Raw genomic sequence first — 17526 nt, 5'->3', positions numbered from 1 at the left:
TTCTTTGGTGCTCATTAGCACAATAGGAACTGAACGTCCATGTTCAGAGGCAGCATGCATAGAACTGTCTGCTGTTTTTAATCATTATCTGTTTTTTCTTAATTTTTCTTGTGAAAGACACGTTGGGTATTTTCATTTGAAGGGCCGAATTCAAATAGATAAAATAATAAACCAACTCCAATTGCTGGCGAGCCTGCGGGGGAGAGGGCTGTCCCCTTCATGTCCTGCGCGTGGGTTTTGCAGGAGCACCTGCTGCCTGTCCGCTACGTGAAATGGGAGGCGAGGCTAAGCGAGCTTTTGGTTCTAACAGCGCTCTTCGACTCTGCTTATGTCGCGAAATTTCCGGCACTAGGACCAAGCAGATTCCCAAAGTAAGCTGAACAAGAGGGCGGGGCTGCACGAAGGGCTGGGAGGGGCGTGGCCCGGCAGGCTCAAAGTGCGGAGGCGTGGCCTATGTGAAGGGGCGTGGCTTTCTGGGTTGGTCTCCCCGAGGCGAACCAACCTACTGTCTGTCCCGTCGCTCCCCTCAGAGCCAGGCAACAGGGCGGCGATGGCAGCGAAGCGGAGCCTGGTGCTCTTCGACCTTGGCGGCGTCCTCCTCGGCAGCAGCGTGCAAGGAGTCTTCCAGCGCCTCGAGAGGTCTCTGGGCCTGCCCGGGTGGGTATGAGAGTGAGAGTCCCTCAGGAGGAAGAGCCCGCCCGGGCCCCTTTCCCTCCCGACCTGCCGTACGTGAACCACAGAAACGGGAGCTTGTGTGTGCGTGTGTGTTGCTCCCGCCCGCGTGCCGTTCTTGGCAAGGAAGGTTCTTCTGTTTCAGAGCAGGGTAGCGGCCACCTGAGGCTCTCTACCGTAGCTGTTGGTGGACTACAACTCCCGTCATCCCCAGCCGCGGCAGGGGTTGACGGGAGTTGCAGTCCTCCCAACAGTGGGAGAGCCTCAAGTGAGCCCCCCCTGGTGCCTGTTCTGTTCTGTTCCAGGAGTCTGGGGGACTCTCCTTCTCTCCCAAAATCAGAATTCAGAAAAAGAGCTTCTTCTGGGGCTCAAGCCACGACCTGCCACTTGTGTGCTCTGCTGCAGTGCGAATGTGTTTTGGGGGCATGTTGTGGCTGTCTGTGGCGTTGCGGGCAGCTGCACTCTGCACACGCTCAGGGGATTTATGGAGCTGTTAATATTCTGTTGTTGCATTCATATTCTCCCCTGGTTTTCAGCTTGCAGAATGGAGACTCTCACTGTTGTGAGGATGAAGGAATGTGGATTATTGCAACATGCTGCAGGCAGAAGTCCAAATACGTTTGCAGTTAACATCTTTAATAACAGTTTCACAAGACCTACCTCCAGGCATATGAGCAAGCCCACTTGGTTTACTTGGGGTGAAATATTTTGAAAGCTGAAGAGCAGCATAGAGAGTGTGAGCAGCCTGTTTGTGTGCCTTCAGAGAGCAAGAGATCTTCTTTCACCTGTGCAGGAGAGTGATTTTAGCAAGAGACCCTCATGCCCTGGTATATACCAAATTTGCAGAGGAGGTGGGTTTTGCAGTACTTTGGGTACCCTTGCCGGAACCATAATGGCAGGACTGTGCCACTGAATTGAAAAGGGAGTGCATTTTCATTCCTCACCTGAAAAGAGAGCACCTGAACACTTACTGGTTTCAAACACATGTAGATATTGTTTGTTTGTTTGTTTATTAAACTTAAATACTGCCCAAACTTTCATCTCTGGGCGGTTAACATAAAGACAATTAAAACACATATAAAAAGTTAAAACAATGCAACAATTTAAAAACAGCCATAAAATTAAAAACAGACAGTTTTTAAAAGCTGGGAAAGCTTGGGTGAAAAGATGGGTTTTCAGATGTTTTTTAAAAATTGCCAGAGATGGGGAGGATCGTATCTCAGCAGGGAGCGCATTCCACAATCTCAAGGCAGCAACTGAGAAGGCCCGGATGAGTAGGTCCGGATGAGTCGGCGGTAACTGGAGACAGACCTCCTCCGATGACCTCAATGAGCGGTGTGGCTCATAGTGAAGAAGATGCTCTTTTAAATACCCAGGGCCTAAGCCATTTCGAGCTTCATAAGTTATAACTAGCACTTTGTATTTTGCCCGGAAACCTATTGGCAACCAGTGAAGCTCCATCAGCAGAGGAATAACGTGGTCTCTCCAAGATGACCCAGAGACCAGCCTGGTTAACACATTCTGAACCAACTGGAGTTTCCGGACTATGTACAAAAGCAGCCCCATGTAGAGCACATTACAAAAGCCAAGTCTGGAAGTTACCAACAAATGTACCACTGTTTTGAGGTCATTGATCTCAATAAATGGGCACGGCTGGCGTAACAACCGAAGCTGATAGAAAGCACCTCTGGCCACCTGAGAAACCAAGGAGAGGTGTGGATCCAGAAGTACTCCCAGACTGTGAACCTCTTCCTTTTGGGGAAGAAGACCCCATCTAGAACAGGTAGATCAAGATCGTCTCTGGAGTTCTGACCCCTTACAATAAGTACCTCCATCTTATCTGAATTCAGCTTCAGTTTATTCTCCCTCATCCAGCCCATTACTGCTTCCAGGCAGGCATTTAGAGAGGATATGCCAGCTCCTGAAGAAGTTGACATGGAGAAGTAGATCTGGGTGTCATCAGCGTAGTGGTAACACCCAGCACCAAATCCCCAGATGATCTTTCTCAGTGGTTTCATGTAGATGTTAAAAAGCATTGGAGAAAGTACGGAGCCTTGAGGGTTACCATACTTAAGCTCAGATCTTGAAGAGCAACAGTCTCCAATCGACACCATCTGGAATCTGTCCGAGAGATAGGAGCGGAACCACTGTAAAACAGTGCCTCCCACCCCCAACCCCCTCAGACGTTCCAGAAGGATATTATGGTCAATAGTATCGAAAGCCGCCAAGAGATCCAAAAGGACCAACAGAGTCACACTTCCTCTGTCAATTCCCAATTGAAGATCATCCATCAGGCCGATGAAGGCAGTCTCTACCTCATAGCCCGCCCGAAAAGCAGTTTGAAATGGGTCTAGATAATCAGTTTCCTCCCAGATCACCTGGACCTGAGAGGTCACAACCCTCTCAATTACCTTGCCCAGTCATGAGAGGTTGGAAACAGGCCTATAATTGCTCAGCTCTGAGGGATCTAATGCAGGCTTCTTTAGAAGAGGTCCAATGATTGCCTCCTTAAGACAAGGAGGCATCCTGCCCTCCCTCAGATAAGCATTTATGATTTCTGCCAGGCTGCCTACAACAGCCTCCCTGCTAGATAGAACAAGCCATGTTGGACAAGGGTCAAGAGAACAAGTAGTAGGCCTCACCACTCCAAACCGCTTGTCCACATCCTCAGGAGTCACAAGCTGAAACCGATCCAGTTGAATTGCACAAGAGGAGTTGCTGGACACCTCCAATTCAGACATCAAATTAACTGTGGAGTCTCCATCTAGATCTGCCCGAATCCGAGAGATTTTATCTGCTAAAAACTCTTTAAACGCATCACAGCGGTTAACTGATGACTCCAGATTCTGGTTCAAGGGCGGGGGGTGGATTCCCCTCACAGCCCTGAACAAATCCGCTGGGTGTGAATTTGAAGAGGCATTAAGGGCAGAAAAGAACCACATCTTTGCCGTACTTATCGCCTGAGCATAGATCTTTAAATGGCCTCTATGTCGTAATCTGTCGGATTCGAGTCGGAACTGTCGGATTCAAAAGAAATGCAAGGGAACAATAAGGGAGGCAAAAAGAGAGTTTGAGGAACATTTAGCTAAAAGCATCAAGGGGAATAACAAAAACTTCTTTAAATACATCAGAAGCAGGAAACCTGCCAGGGAGGCAGTTGGACCATTAGACAATGAGGGAGTGAAAAGGATTATCTAAACTGTCTGGAAAAACTGAAAATTATCAAATCACCAGGGCTGGATGGCATCCATCCAAGAGTCCTCAAAGAACTCAAATGTGAAATTGTTGACCTTGCTAAAATATATAACTTATCCGTGCAATCAGGTTCTGTACCAGAGGACTGAAGAGTAGCAAATGTAACACTGATTTTCAAGAAGGGATCCAGGGGTGATCCGGGAAATTACAGGCCGGTTAGCTTAACATCCGTTTCAGGCAAATTGTTGGAAAGCATCCTCAAGGATAAAATTGTAAAGCACGTAGAAGAACAGGCCCTGCTGGGAGTGAACCATCATGGGTTCTGCAAAGGTAAATCTTGCCTGACCAACCTTTGGGAGTTTTTTGAGGGTGTCAGCAAGTGTGTGGATCAAGGTGATCCAGTTGACATAGTCTACCTGGACTTCCAAAGAGCGTTTGGCAAAGTTCCTCATCAACGACTCCTGAGGAAACTTAGCGGTCATGGGATAAGGGGACAAGTAAATATGTGGATTGCTAACTGGTTGAAAGACAGGAAACAGAGGGTAGGTATAAAGGGAGAGTTTTCACAATGGAGGGAAGTACGAAGTGGGGTCCCCCAGGGATCTGTACTGGGACCAGGGCTCCTTAATTTATTCATAAATGATCTAGAAGCAGGGGTAAGCAGCCATGTGGCCAAATTTGCAGATGATACCAAACTCTTTCAGGTAGTGAAATCCATAACTGATTGTGAAGAGCTCCAAAAGGATCTCTCCAAACTGGGGGAGTGGGCAACAAAGTGGCAAATGAGGTTCAGTGTTGGCAAGTGTAAAGTGATGCACATTGGGACGAAGAACCCCAACTTCAAGTATATGCTGATGGTCTGAGCTGTCGGTGACTGACCAGGAGAGGGATCTTGGGGTCGTGGTGGACAGCTGGTTGAAAGTGTCGACTCAATGTGCGGCAGCTGTGAAAAAGGCCAGTTCCATGCTAGGGATCATTAGGAAGGGAATTGAAAATAAAACTGATAATATTATAATGCCCTTATACAAAACTATGGTGCGGCAACACCTGGAGTACTGCGTACAATTCTGGTAACCACATCTAAAAAAGGACATTGTAGAACTGGAAAAGGTGCAGAAGTGGGCAACCAAGATGATCAAGTGCCTAGAACATCTTTCTTATGAGGCAAGGCTACAACACCTGGGGCTATTTAGTTTAGAAAAAAGACGACTGCGGGGAGACATGATAGATGTCTATAAAATCATGCATGGTGTGGAGAAAGTGGAGAGAGAGAAATTCTTCTCCCTTTCACATAACACTAGAACCAGGGGTCATCCCATGAAATTGATTGCCAGGAGGTCTAGGACCAACAAACGGAAGTACTTTTTCACACAAAGGATAATCAACTTGTGGAATTCTCTGCCACGAGATGTGGTAACAGCCAACAACCTGGATAGCTTTAAGAGTGGTTTGGATAACTTCATGGAGGAGAGGTCTATTGATGGCTACTAGTTGGAGGGCTGTAGGCCACCTCCAGCCTCGGGGGCGGGGTGCCTCTGAGTACCAGTTGTGGTGGAGTAACAGCAGGAGAGAGGGCCTGCCCTCAACTCCTGCCTGTGGCTTCCAGCAGCATGTGGTGGGCCACTGTGTGAAACAGGATGCTGGACTAGATGGGCCTTGGGCCTGATCTAGCAAGGCTGTTCTTATGTTCTTATGAGTCGAGTCTTTCCACTTGCTCTCCAGTCGCCTGCCTTGTTGCTTCAGCCCCCGTAGATCTTCCGTATACCAAGGGGCCAATTTTGAAGTGGGTCGGAGGGGATGCTTGGCTGCAATTGTGTCTACTGCCCTGGTGAGCAAGAGGTTGCAATTCTCAACCAGGGCATCAATAGGATCACCAGCAAAGCCAACATTGAATCCTTCCAAGGCTTCTTGGAATCCTACTGGGTCCAATAACCTCTTCGGGCGGACCGTTCTAATAGGCCCCTCTTCCCTGCGGAGGTGGGAAGTGGTTGAAAGTCCAACCTTAACCAGATGGAGGTCCATCCATGACAATGGGGAGATCAAAGGAGTCCCCACCCACGGAACACCACCCTGATCAGAGTAGAAGACAAATCAAGCATGTGACTTGCAATATGTGTCGGTCCAGAGACCGCTTGGGATAGGACCATAGTTGTCATGGCCGCTATGAATTCCTGAGCTGCCCTGGACAAATTGGTCCCGAAATGAACATTGAAGTCCCCCAGCACCAAAAGTCTGGGAGACCCCAACGTGAGTTCTACAACTAAGTCCATGAGCTAAGTAAGGGATTCCGTTGGGCAGTGGGGCGATCAGTACACCAACAGAAGTCCCAGTCTTTCCCTGGTCCCCAAACTTAAGTACACACATTCGGTATGGTCTGATACCCTAACAGGGACCCTGGTGAGGGAGACGTTATCCTTATAGACCACAGCCACTCTACCTCCCCGCCCACGTCCCCTCACCTGCTCCTCTACAGAATATCCTGGAGGGAGAAGCTGTGACCAGACTGGACCACTAGTCTCCCCCAACCAAGTCTCAGTGATACATACCAGGTCGGCCCCTTCATCCGTGATCAAATCATGGATGAGTTCAGGCTTATTTTGGACCGACCTGGCATTGCAGAGGAGCAAGATAATGCTATGTGGGTTGTTGGCAGTGCTCCCCGAGATCACAGAGCTGGCAGGACAGCCGGAAAGGGAGACACCTAATAAATTTCTGACTACCCTTCCCCTGGAACGGCCTGCTGACCTGCCAACATTTCTTCTTCTATTTCCCACCACCACCAGGATAGCTGGTGCAGGAGGTCCATGAAGAGGGTATCCCACAACCTTTTAACTGTTAGATGCTGGGGCTAGATTTTGATGGGGACTTCAGTGCTGGTGTGTGAGGGGGAGAAAACTCCCCCCCTGTGCCATTTCCCCAGTTGAAGTAGCCCCTCCAGAGGTATAGAGAATTATTTTTGGTGTGGAGAGAGTGTATAGGGAAAGGTTTTTCTTCCTCTCTCACAACACTAGAACCAGTGGTCATCCCAAGAATCTGAAGACTGGGAAATTTAGGACCCACCAAAGAAAGTACTTTTTCACACAGCATATGGAATTCTGTGCCACCAGATGTGGTGATGGCTACTAGCTTGGATGGCTTTAAAAGGGCTTAGACAAATTCATGGAGTTCAGGTCTATCTGTGGCTACTAATCTGATGCCTTATAGGCTACCTCCAGCCTCAAAGGTTAGATGCCTCTGAATACCAGTAGCAGGGGAGCAGCAAAAGGAGAGGGGGCATGCCCTCATCTCTTGCCTGTGGGCTTCTAAGAGGCATCTGGTGGGCCACTGTGTGAAACAGGATGCTGGACTAGATAGGCCTTGGGCCTGATCCAGCAGGGCTGTTCTTATGTTTACAAGCCAGAGGTGGTATGTGCTTGCAAATATGTTCTGCCCTAGAGGTAGAGAGCAGCTTTGAGAGACAATGAGCTGGGTCTCATGATCCGTGAGACCCAGTTTAGTGAGCTGAGTAGGGAAAGCGAGCTAAGCCTGCTCTCCCCGCTCACGATCGGAACGGAGCCCTGGGCGGCTAGATTGGCCGCCCACACGATTGCTGGCTCTGTGACGGAGCCGGCGGGGGCTGGGGAGCTCGGGGGCTGCGTGGCCCCCGGAAGCCCCAGTATGCCCTGCGTGAGCGTGCACTCCACGCAGGGCATATTAGGGAGACCCCTGGAGCTGGGAGGTGGCTTTTCGCCTCTCCTCCGGGGATCTACTCGCAAGTAGCCGTGGTGCGGAGCCGCACCGTGGCTACTCATGACTAGATAGCCCGGGTTTGCGGAGTGCTCGCTTCACAAACCCGGGCTAAGAGGAGGGGTATTTGAGCGGGTTACCCGCTCGAGAACCACCTGGCTCGCAGCCTAGACCGGTGGTTCTCACGATCGAGAAAAATCGGGCTAGGCTTTCCAAGCCCAATTTTTCCCGATCATGAGAATAGCCCCGATGTCATTTGGGGAAAGGGTTACCCTCCCCTTCCCCCAGTGCTGCGATATTGATCTGAATTAGGCCTCCTTGGCCACTCCTGGTTGCTATTGACATTTTTTACAAGTGCTGTCTAGTTTGGCCCTCTGGTTTAATTCTCTGAAATGGCAAACATGTTTCTGGACTGGACCACGACAGAATGTAGGTGGTGACTCACATGGTAGAATACTTCTCCATACAAAAAATGCCCTGCATGTAGAAAATCAGTCTGTTTGGTGCCGGGTTATAGCTTAGTCTTCTCCTCGACATGCCTTTGGCATAACTCCCTAGTCCCTGTACCCTACTGCAACTATGCCAAAGTGAAATCGTTGCATGTTCTTCCTCTGTTGACCCTGCTTCCCCACTCCTCCCTCTGTTATTGCCTTGTATCTATTTCTAGATAGTGAGACCTGTCCTTTGGCCCTCTAGTAAAGTGCCATGTACATAGACTGATTGTACATAGATCGGCATAGATTCATAAAACTGGCTGCAATGAAGCAAGAGTATCATCTGTTGAGCCTCCCTGAGGGGAAATTCCACTTTTTGTGCCCCGGAAGTTCTCGCCTCTGGGTGAGAAATGGTGCAAAGCCTCCCCTGCTTAATAGGTACGTGTAGAAGATGCTTGCTTAGGTACTCAGGTCTTAAATTGACCAAATGGCAAAGAGCTTTAGATAGGAACAGAGCCACCATGAGCAGAGGCAGCATGCCTCTGTTTATCAAACTCTAGGGGCAAATGGAAGATGGTGCTTTCCATCATGTGAACATCCCCTGGCACCCTGCTAGACAGTGTCACAGGCTAGATGGGCATTTGGTCCAATACAGCTTAAGTTCATATACTGACTACATCTCCTGTCCTTGGAGAGCCTTGTTTATCCCATGCTCTGTGCATTCACCATGCAAAATCTGTCCTCTCTTTATATATGTTATAGTGGGTTCTCAAACTTTGGTCCCCAGATGTTGTTGGACTATAACTCTCATCATCCCCAACCCCAATGGCCTTTGGGGCTGGGGATGATGGGAGTTGTAGTCCAGGATGTCTGGGGAGAAAAATTTGAGAACCCATTTTTTAAGCAGTAACTCTATCTGTGCTACCTGTTCTTTTAAGTTACCTGGCTTTTAAGGAAGTGGAGCTGGGAGAAGTTTTCATCAAACCAATATGGTGGGACTTATGCTAAGTTACTTCCAGGCCCTGGTTACAATCCCAAGTGGATGACTTTAATGTCTGGGCATTGCATGTCATTTTCCAGGAAAGCAATTTAGATCTCGAGACGACAGTCTCCTTGTCGGACTCCTTCTGATCTCCGAAGTGAGCGAGAGGTTTATTGGCTTCTCTTATCTGTGACTTAGACTTCAAAGACCCCCAGAAGGAAGCTAATTTTTCAAAGGTGTTTGAACTGGAAAAAGAACTGGCTGAGGAAATGTTCCTAGTGATAGAGCGGAGGGAGGGAGTTTAAATCTTGACTCTGCACACCTTCTTTGAGCTTTAGGAGCTTGTGCTCTCCTCTGCCCACACTGGGCCAAAAGAATTCTACTTCTGATTGTGGTTAGAAGCAAACCAGGATTGGTTGTGACACCTGAACTGACTGTTCGTCTTTATTCCCCTGCTAACTGGGTAATGGGGCACCTTTTAACGTGGTGATTTTCTTTATTGAGCAGGGGGAGAGTAACTGGCCCTATCCACCCCCAGCACAGGACCTCCAGTGACTGTTGCTGGTGTCTATCTTGTGTTCTTTTAGATTGTAAGCCCTTTGGGGACAGGGAGCCATCTTATTTATTTATTATTTCTCTGTGTAAACCGCCCTGAGCCATTTTTGGAAGGGCAGTATAGAAATTGAATGAATTAATAATAATATTCTACCCAAAGTGTTTGAAATAAACCAATAATAATAATATTAACTTTATTTCTTAGCCACCCCATAACAGATTGTTTTCTAGGTGGCTCACAATATAACAGCAGAATAAAAACAATTTAAAAAACACAAAATGAAACACAAAAAATTACAGAGCAATACAGAGTGCAATATGAGTACAGAAGCATTTAAAAAACCTTTTAAAAGGCCTGGGTGAACAGGAAGGTTTTCACCTGGTGTCTAAAAGAACAAAGTAATGATGCCATGCCAACTGCACTAGGAAGGTTGCTCTGTCAATGGGACACCACCACCAAAAAGGCTTTCTCCCTAGTAGCCTCCCACCTTGCCTCATTTGGTAGGGGGACTCAGAGCAGGGCCTCTGAAGAAGATTTCCAGATCCAGGCCAGGACATACGGAGCAAGGCGCGCTCTCAAGTCAGCAAGGCTGGAAGAGGGTTTCAGATCTGTTTATTTCTAGCAAGTCATTAGAATACACCGAGATCTGGATGTCATGGCCGATCTTGACTTGTTTCTCGTTGCAACTGAAGAAAAATTGTTCTCACAGGCAGGGAGAGGCAGAGTGCATGCCCCCTAGGCTCGGCGATGTTGCACTGAATCAAGATCTAACCCTGGTTTTGCATGCTCTCTGAACCAGCCGTAGCATTAGTGCAGAACTTGCAAGCGTGTGCTTTGATATTGCAATGTGTACAGCGAGATAACCCATCCCGTTTAGCCTGGCCTGAGCTGAACAAGTGGTGCAATTCTCCTAGAAACAGAGAGCACCACGGCCTGCTTCCACAATCCGGCTTTCTCAGGAGTGTGTGGCAGTGGAGATGTGCTGATAGGCCCTGTGCAGAGGGAACTGGTTGGTACCCCTTGCTCTGACGCTGGAAGGCTGCCTGCCTCCTGCAGCATATAGAAGCTTCCGGTCCGTATGAGAGAGAGTAGGACTGGAAGAACCTTGTGGCTGGAAGAGAGCAGCAGGCACATACAACTGCAGATCTCCAAGAAGAGTCTCTCATGATGTGTGAGAGTGGGAGGTGGGCAGGGCAGAATACGATGGATATTTATATACCGGTTTCAACAAAAGTCCCCCAAAGTGGTTTACATAGATATAAATAAATAAATAAAATGGCTCCCTCTCCCTAGAGGGCTCACAATCTTAAAAAAGAAATATAAGATAGACACCAACAGCAGCCAGTGGAGGGATGCTGTGCTGGGGATGGATAGGGCCAGTTGCTCTCCCCCTGCTCAGTAAAGAGCATCACCACTTTAATAAGGAGCCTCTTGGCTCAGTTAGCAGGGGATGGGTTTAGCTAGCCTTAGGAACAGAGGAAGCTGCCATATACTGAGTCAGACCATTGGCCCATCTAGCTCAGTATTGTCTACACAGACTGGCAGCGGCTTCTCCAAGGTTGCAGGCAGGAATCGAAACGGGACGGAACGGGTGCCCTCATACTAGGGAATTGGAATGTTCCCCTTCTCGTAATCAGGTTAGTAAACCTGTATGTCATTTATGCAATGCTCCTGCATAGGAATAGGGAGGGAAGACGCGACCAAGAGGTTCACGCAGATGAGACAGTAAATCTCTTCTGGAAAAGTTTGCATGGTTATGTGCAAAAAGACAAGAGTATCTCTTCTAAACAGCAATGGGACAAATTGTGGAAATGGACGTCGGACGTAACCCCCCCGATTACCTGATGTGCCTTGAAATCCCCCACCCCCGAGTTACAGTACTACCTGCATATACTTCATAACCTTGTGGGTTTCCAAATCCTTGTGTGTAAATCTTTGTAGATATATCATGTACAAACAACCACGTTGTATATAATTGTGCTTTGGCAACGTACTGTATGCTTTGGTAGTTTGTTGGTTCAATAAAAAAAATCTTGTCCTATCTTGGAGATGCTGCCAGGGAGGGAACTTGAAACCTTCTGCAAGCAAGCGGGCAGGTGCTCTTCTCAGAGCGGTTCCATCTCCTAGAGGCTATATCTTACAGTGCTCAAACATGTGATCTCCCATTCATATGCAACCAGGGCAGACCTTGCTTAGCAGATCTCCTCGTTTGCCTAGAGGAAAGCTGGGCAACTGGCTGGAATTCTTGGGATACTATCCCACATGCTCTTAGCCCTTGGGAGCTCGCAGAATGAAACAGACACTCTCACTTGCCAGTGAGTCCTCAAAATATACTAGCCGTGGTTACTGTTACTGGCCTGCCTGCTTTTCATACATGCCTAAGAGAGTCATTGATAGTGCTTCAGCAGCCTAAGAGAGAAACAGCACTCTTCCAGTCTGCTTGGTTGCCAGGCTTTTCCTGTCTTTAATATAAGCAAATCTTGAAAAACTGTATTTCTCTATGACATTTGTTAATCACCTTTCTCCAAAATGGCCAAAGTGACGTACATAAAATAATCTGTAAAACTATAATAAAACAGAAGAGCAGTAAAGAAAACATTAAAATCTCAGTCAATAAACCTATAAAACATTATTAATCCAATTAAAAGCCTTCCTGGAAAGAAAAGTTTAAAGTACAATTAGCGGTTATCCCGCCCCAAAGTTTAAAAATATTGGCTGCAGATTAGAATGAGTATTGAAAAGATTCTGCTTTAAAATTAAAGCTGTATTAACATATACTAAAGGAAAATACTGAGAATGTTGTACAGGATTGAAGCAACCAGAGTTTTGTAGGCTTCTTCTCCACTATTTAGCAATCTCTCTTCAATTAGACTGGGAAAATAAATGTAAGAAATTATGTTGGAATCAAAGGAGGAACACAGATGGTTTTTGTTCAACAATGGCAACCTTTTGTTGAATCGAAACAAAACTCCTTGCCCTTGTGATGTCCTCATTGTTTGTTTTTTGAATTATAGCCTGCTCAATCCCATAGACTTGGAGCAGCCTTTTAAAAAATAGTCCTGCCCCCAAGGGGCTCACAATCTTAAGAGAGTGAGAATCCAGATCACCTGACTCACCAGACACACTGTTCCATCTCCTTAAGAAAGGGCCGTCTGTGTTTGGGATGCCATCTGAGAACACCTTGTCCCACCTCTGTCTATGTCTGAACTGTCCATGTCTTTGAAGAAACTAACAAGCACGTGGCATGCACTCTCTTGACTTGGGCTACCATTGCATGCCCACAACCTTGATTCCTCTTTTGCAATCTAGAGCTCTTGCATATGATGGGATGATGCCATCCTTGATTCAGCAGCAGAAAAGACCTTCTCATGTGTTGCCAGCTAGCGTGGTGTAGTGGTTGGACTAGGACCGGGGAGACCCGAGTTCAAATCCCCATTCAGCCATGATACTTGCTGGGTGACTCTGGGCCAATCACTTCTCTCAGCCTAACTGTTCACAGGGTTGTTGTGAGGAGAAACTCAAGTATGTAGTGCACCACTCTGGGCTCCTTGGAGGAAGAGCGGGATATAAAATATAAGAAATAAATAAATAAACCTATTCTGGCAATGGAAGGTGTAAGATGGCTCCACCTGATGGTCTCTGGGCAGGTGGATTCAGAAGATGGAGAGGGTGGTAACTTGGGTACTTAGTGGATGGGCCGTAGCTCAGTGGTAGAGCAAATGAGAAGGAGAGCTGGTCTTGTAGCAAGCATGAATTGTCCCCTTTGCTAAGCAGGGTCTACCTTGGTTTGCATCTGGATGGGAGAGTACATGTTTGTATTTTTTAATTTAACCTATTTATACCCCACCCCTCCAATACACTACTGCTCAGGGTGGCTGAGCACTGAAAGATATTCCCCATAGGGGATGGGGCCATAGCTCAGTGGAAGCACATCTGCTTGCACGCAGAAGACTCTAGTTTCACTCCCTTGCATCTCCAGGCAAGGCTAGGAGAGACTCCTGCCTGTAACCTTGGAGAAATTGCTGCCAGTCAGTGTAGACAATACTGAGCTAGATGGACCAAGGGTCTGACTCAGTATATGGCAGCTTCCTATGTTCCTATGCTTTGCATGCAGAAGGTCCCAGCTTCAAAACCTGGCAACTTCAGAACATAAGGTCTGCTGGATCAGGCCATGGCCCATCCAGTCCGGCATCTCGACCCACCAGATGGGAAGCCCACGAGCAGGGGAAAGAGGGAAACCACCCCGTTTGCTGCCTTGGGGCCTGCCACCTCTGAATCTAATGGAAGTATATAGCTACCAAGGTTAGTAGCCATTGATAGCCCTAACCTCCATGAAGTTGTTGAATCCCCCTTTAAAACCATCTAGTTTGGTGGCCATCACCACATCCAAATGATGGGAGTTGTAATCCAACAACCTTTGGAGACCCAAGGCCGAGGACACCTGCTAATTCAATCTTGATATACCTAAAGCTGTTTGACCCATTTAGGAATGGAAACAGCTGCCACATGACCATTCAGGAGCAGAGCGAGGTCTGGGAGTAGCTCTCAAACTGTTGACGAGGGGAGTACAGCCCCATTGGTAACAGACCAGCACTTAGGGCTGCCATGTTTTGGCTCTCCTAATCCGGGTGCCTAGTTTGCATATTATGTAAATTGGCTGGAAAATAATTTCTGAGAAGAATTGTGACTGCACGTTTTGCTCCATAACTGCTTCTACAAGGGCTAGAGCTTAGCTTCTTTTCTTTTTTAAAAAAATGAAAGCTGAAATCTGGGAGAATCTGAGTGGGCTAAACAAGCTGGGTGAGATGCTTAAAATCCAGGTGAAACCCAGAATTTTGGAGGACATGGCAACTCTACCAGCACTCCACCAGATCAGTATAACCCCTAACCAGTGGTCCCTCCATCTTGTCCAGATATGTCTGTTCACCCTCATCCAGCCCATCGGAGACACCAGACAACACTTCAGAATCTCCAGTTCTTCCCCGTGGAAGCTAAAAATTGTTCAGGCTTTTAGTAGAGTTTAAAAGGCATTTGTAAAAGGTCCTAATCTGCATTTTAATTTAACTGCTGTTTCTGGCCACTGCTGTCTTTCCTGTTCTGATTTTAATGGTGGTTTGTTGTTTGTTTTGGGCATGGGTTTTGAGCTGCTTCAAAAACTAAGGTTGAGGGGCAGGATGTAAATATTATAAATAAACAGACTACGTGGATCTTTTGGTTTCCTCAAGCAAAGTGGCTCTTACAATGGTCTGTGCCCTGCTTTGCTTATACATGGTTGATTACTATGAAATCTTGCAGACTTGGCAAAAGACCCTAATCTTGTGTCTGGACTAGCTTCAACAAAGCTTGCCAGTTCTTCTCTCCCACACCAGTGCTCATGTACTACTTTTGTAGATCACACAAAGGATCAGGGAAAAGGATTAGAACACTAACTGGCCAAAATACCTGTAGGGGTTCAAGATTAAGAAAAATTAAGAGATTACGAATATTAAGGGTTCAAGAAATCTGAAGCATTAAGAGCTCATTTAGTCAAAATTCATCGAAGAGTAGATCCTGGGGGCAAACCGCTAATGGTACAGTCTTTGTAATGGTACAAAGGAGATAATTATCTTCTCAAAAAGATGAGAGAACTCGAAGTCTGGCCGCCTCTTGGTGGAATGTCTTGACATCGCCTTACTACCAGGAGGAAAAGTATATGCCCTTTCAAAAATAAAACCTTGCGGCTGTGGTTTCCTAAGATCTCCATCCTGTGTCTTTCTAAAAGAGAGCCAGCGTGGTGTAGTGGTTAGAGTGCTGGACTAGGACTGGGGAGATCCGAGTTCAAATCCCCATTCAGCCATGAGATTTGCTGGGTGACTCTGGGCCAGTCACTTCTCTCTCAGCCTAACCTACTTCACAGGGTTGTTGTGAGGAGAAACTTAAGTGTGTAGTACACCGCTCTGGGCTCCTTGGAGGAAGAGCGGAATATAAATATAATAATAATAATAATGATGATGATGCCTGGAAAACCTGGCCCAGTCGAAATCCTCCGACACGCATATGCGATGATTTAAAGATACAGGGACATTGTCCACGTTTCTTGTGTTTGCTGCGGGTGATGCTCGTTTCCTGTGTGGAGTCCCTTGTGGTCTTCAGGTTGAAGTAGGTTGAAGCCTACTTGAAGATGGCTTGAAGCCTGGCTATCTTCCATTGTGATGTTGTGTGTTTGTCTTCATCTTCTAGCAATTTCTTCCAAAATGTCATCCTACACGGAGGCCTTGATGGACCCTTCTCCAGAGCGATGGTTGGAAAAATTGGACTAACACAGGTGAGACCTTCTGAGAACTGGGAGAAGCAGAATCTCCAAGGCAGGGAACATACTTTGAATGCCCAGGTTCAGTCTCTGGCATTTCCACTTAAAAGATCTCTAGGCAACAGGGCTGAAAGAGAGCCCTGCCTTGAACCTTAGATCAAACACTTCTGGAGTACATGGTCCTGTGGTCTGGCCCCTTATGGTGGCATAAAAACCAGGGTGATATTTGTTGTGTGTCTGATGGACTGAGAGCTTTGATGGGGCTGACTTAATGGAAGCCAAAGACATTTCTGCTTTGTGGCTTTTCTGTGTACATCTGTTTCAAATAAATCAGTATACAGCTCTATAACAGGAGTTCTCAAACTACCTGAGTGCCCAGATAATGTTGGACTACAACTCCCACCCACCCCAGTCACAAGACATTTGATGGGAGTTGTAGTCCAACAGGCTGAAAAAACCGGCTCTATAAGGTTCAGTATGTTACAACTATGAGTGGATTATAGCTGCCTCACAGGCAGATCTAGGTGTCTTATTTCGCTCTTGAGGTGATACAGACACACTCCTGGGAGTCCGACTAAATTTTCTGGGCTCTTAATTGTACATTAGGAACATATGGGAAGGGACTCGCCCTGCTTGGCCCAGTGCCCAACTTGAAATCTGCGGGGGGTCAAAAATCTTTAGGGTCCAAACTTGTCACAATAAGGCAGGCTAACACCCAGCATCCCACAGCTGAGTCTACGCAATATAGGAACGAGAGTAGATCGTACTTCTGTGTCCCAGTCTTTTCTTGAAATATGCCAAGGGTGGAGATTTCTTACTTTCCCCAGTTTATATTTCGTTCTCTTCACAAATTATGCAAGTCTGGGAGGTGGAGGTAGATGCATCCTTACTTTGCACTCTGGTGGTCAACACTTGGTACTCTCACTACTATAACTTCCGGTCACAGCAGTGATAGTTAGGGGGATAGGCCAAGGATAGACAATACTAATTCTTAAACGGTGAAAAATCCAAATATATGCATTGCTTTCACCTTAGTCTACATGTAGGTTTCCTGTGAATTCCCACATGTGTCTTAACTCATGAAGTGGTCCTTAGTATATGCCTTAATAATAATAATAAACCTTATTTGTTAGCCACCCCATAGCAAATTGTTCTCTGGGTGGCTCACAAACAGAGGATAAATACATTCAATAAAAACACATAACAAATTAAATCATAACAGACAAAAAAGGGTGAAAATAAAATACAAAATACAACACAAAGCCGCTTTAAAAATTAGTTAAAAATCAGATAAACTCTGAAAACCTGAATTTAAAAGGCCTGGATGAACAAAAAGGTCTTTACCTGGTGTCTAAAAGAACAAATTGATGAAGCCAGGCAAACCTCACCGGGGAGGCTATTCCATAAACAGGGTTTAACCACCCCAAAGCCCTCTCCATGGCAGCCACCTGTCTCGCCTCATTTGGCAAGGACACTCTAATCACCCATGCTAACTTGGCAAAGAGGCACCTTTTAACATCGTGATTCTCTTTATTTAGCAGGGGGAGAGTATCTGGCCGTATCCACCCCCAGCACAGTACCTCCAGTGACTGTTGCTGGTGTCTATGTTTCTTTTTAGATTGTGGGCCCTTTGGGGACAGGGAGCCATCATCTATTTATTATTTCTCTGTGT

The 17526-nt window shown here is 46.8% G+C and overlaps 1 protein-coding gene across 3 annotated transcripts in view; it reads left to right on the top strand.

Annotated features, from left to right (window-relative positions):
- Positions 1 to 450: 450 nt before the first annotated feature.
- EPHX2 (epoxide hydrolase 2) overlaps positions 451 to 17526 on the top strand; it is a 91706-nt gene continuing 74630 nt past the window's right edge. For 2 of the 3 annotated variants that reach the window (XM_053249519.1, XM_053249530.1), the window contains exons 1-2: positions 451 to 657; positions 15785 to 15869. In XM_053249519.1, the coding sequence (XP_053105494.1) occupies positions 551 to 657; positions 15785 to 15869 (192 nt within the window). In that variant the 5' untranslated portion in view covers positions 451 to 550. Of the gene's footprint in view, positions 658 to 4047; positions 4198 to 15784; positions 15870 to 17526 lie in introns of those variants that run through there. The other variant, XM_053249539.1, reaches the window with a different exon arrangement.

Source organism: Hemicordylus capensis, chromosome 1, assembly GCF_027244095.1.
Source record: "Hemicordylus capensis ecotype Gifberg chromosome 1, rHemCap1.1.pri, whole genome shotgun sequence".
NCBI lineage: Eukaryota > Metazoa > Chordata > Lepidosauria > Squamata > Cordylidae > Hemicordylus > Hemicordylus capensis.
The sequence above is the reverse complement of the archived record's forward strand: the minus strand, read 5'-3'. Positions and strand labels throughout refer to the sequence as shown.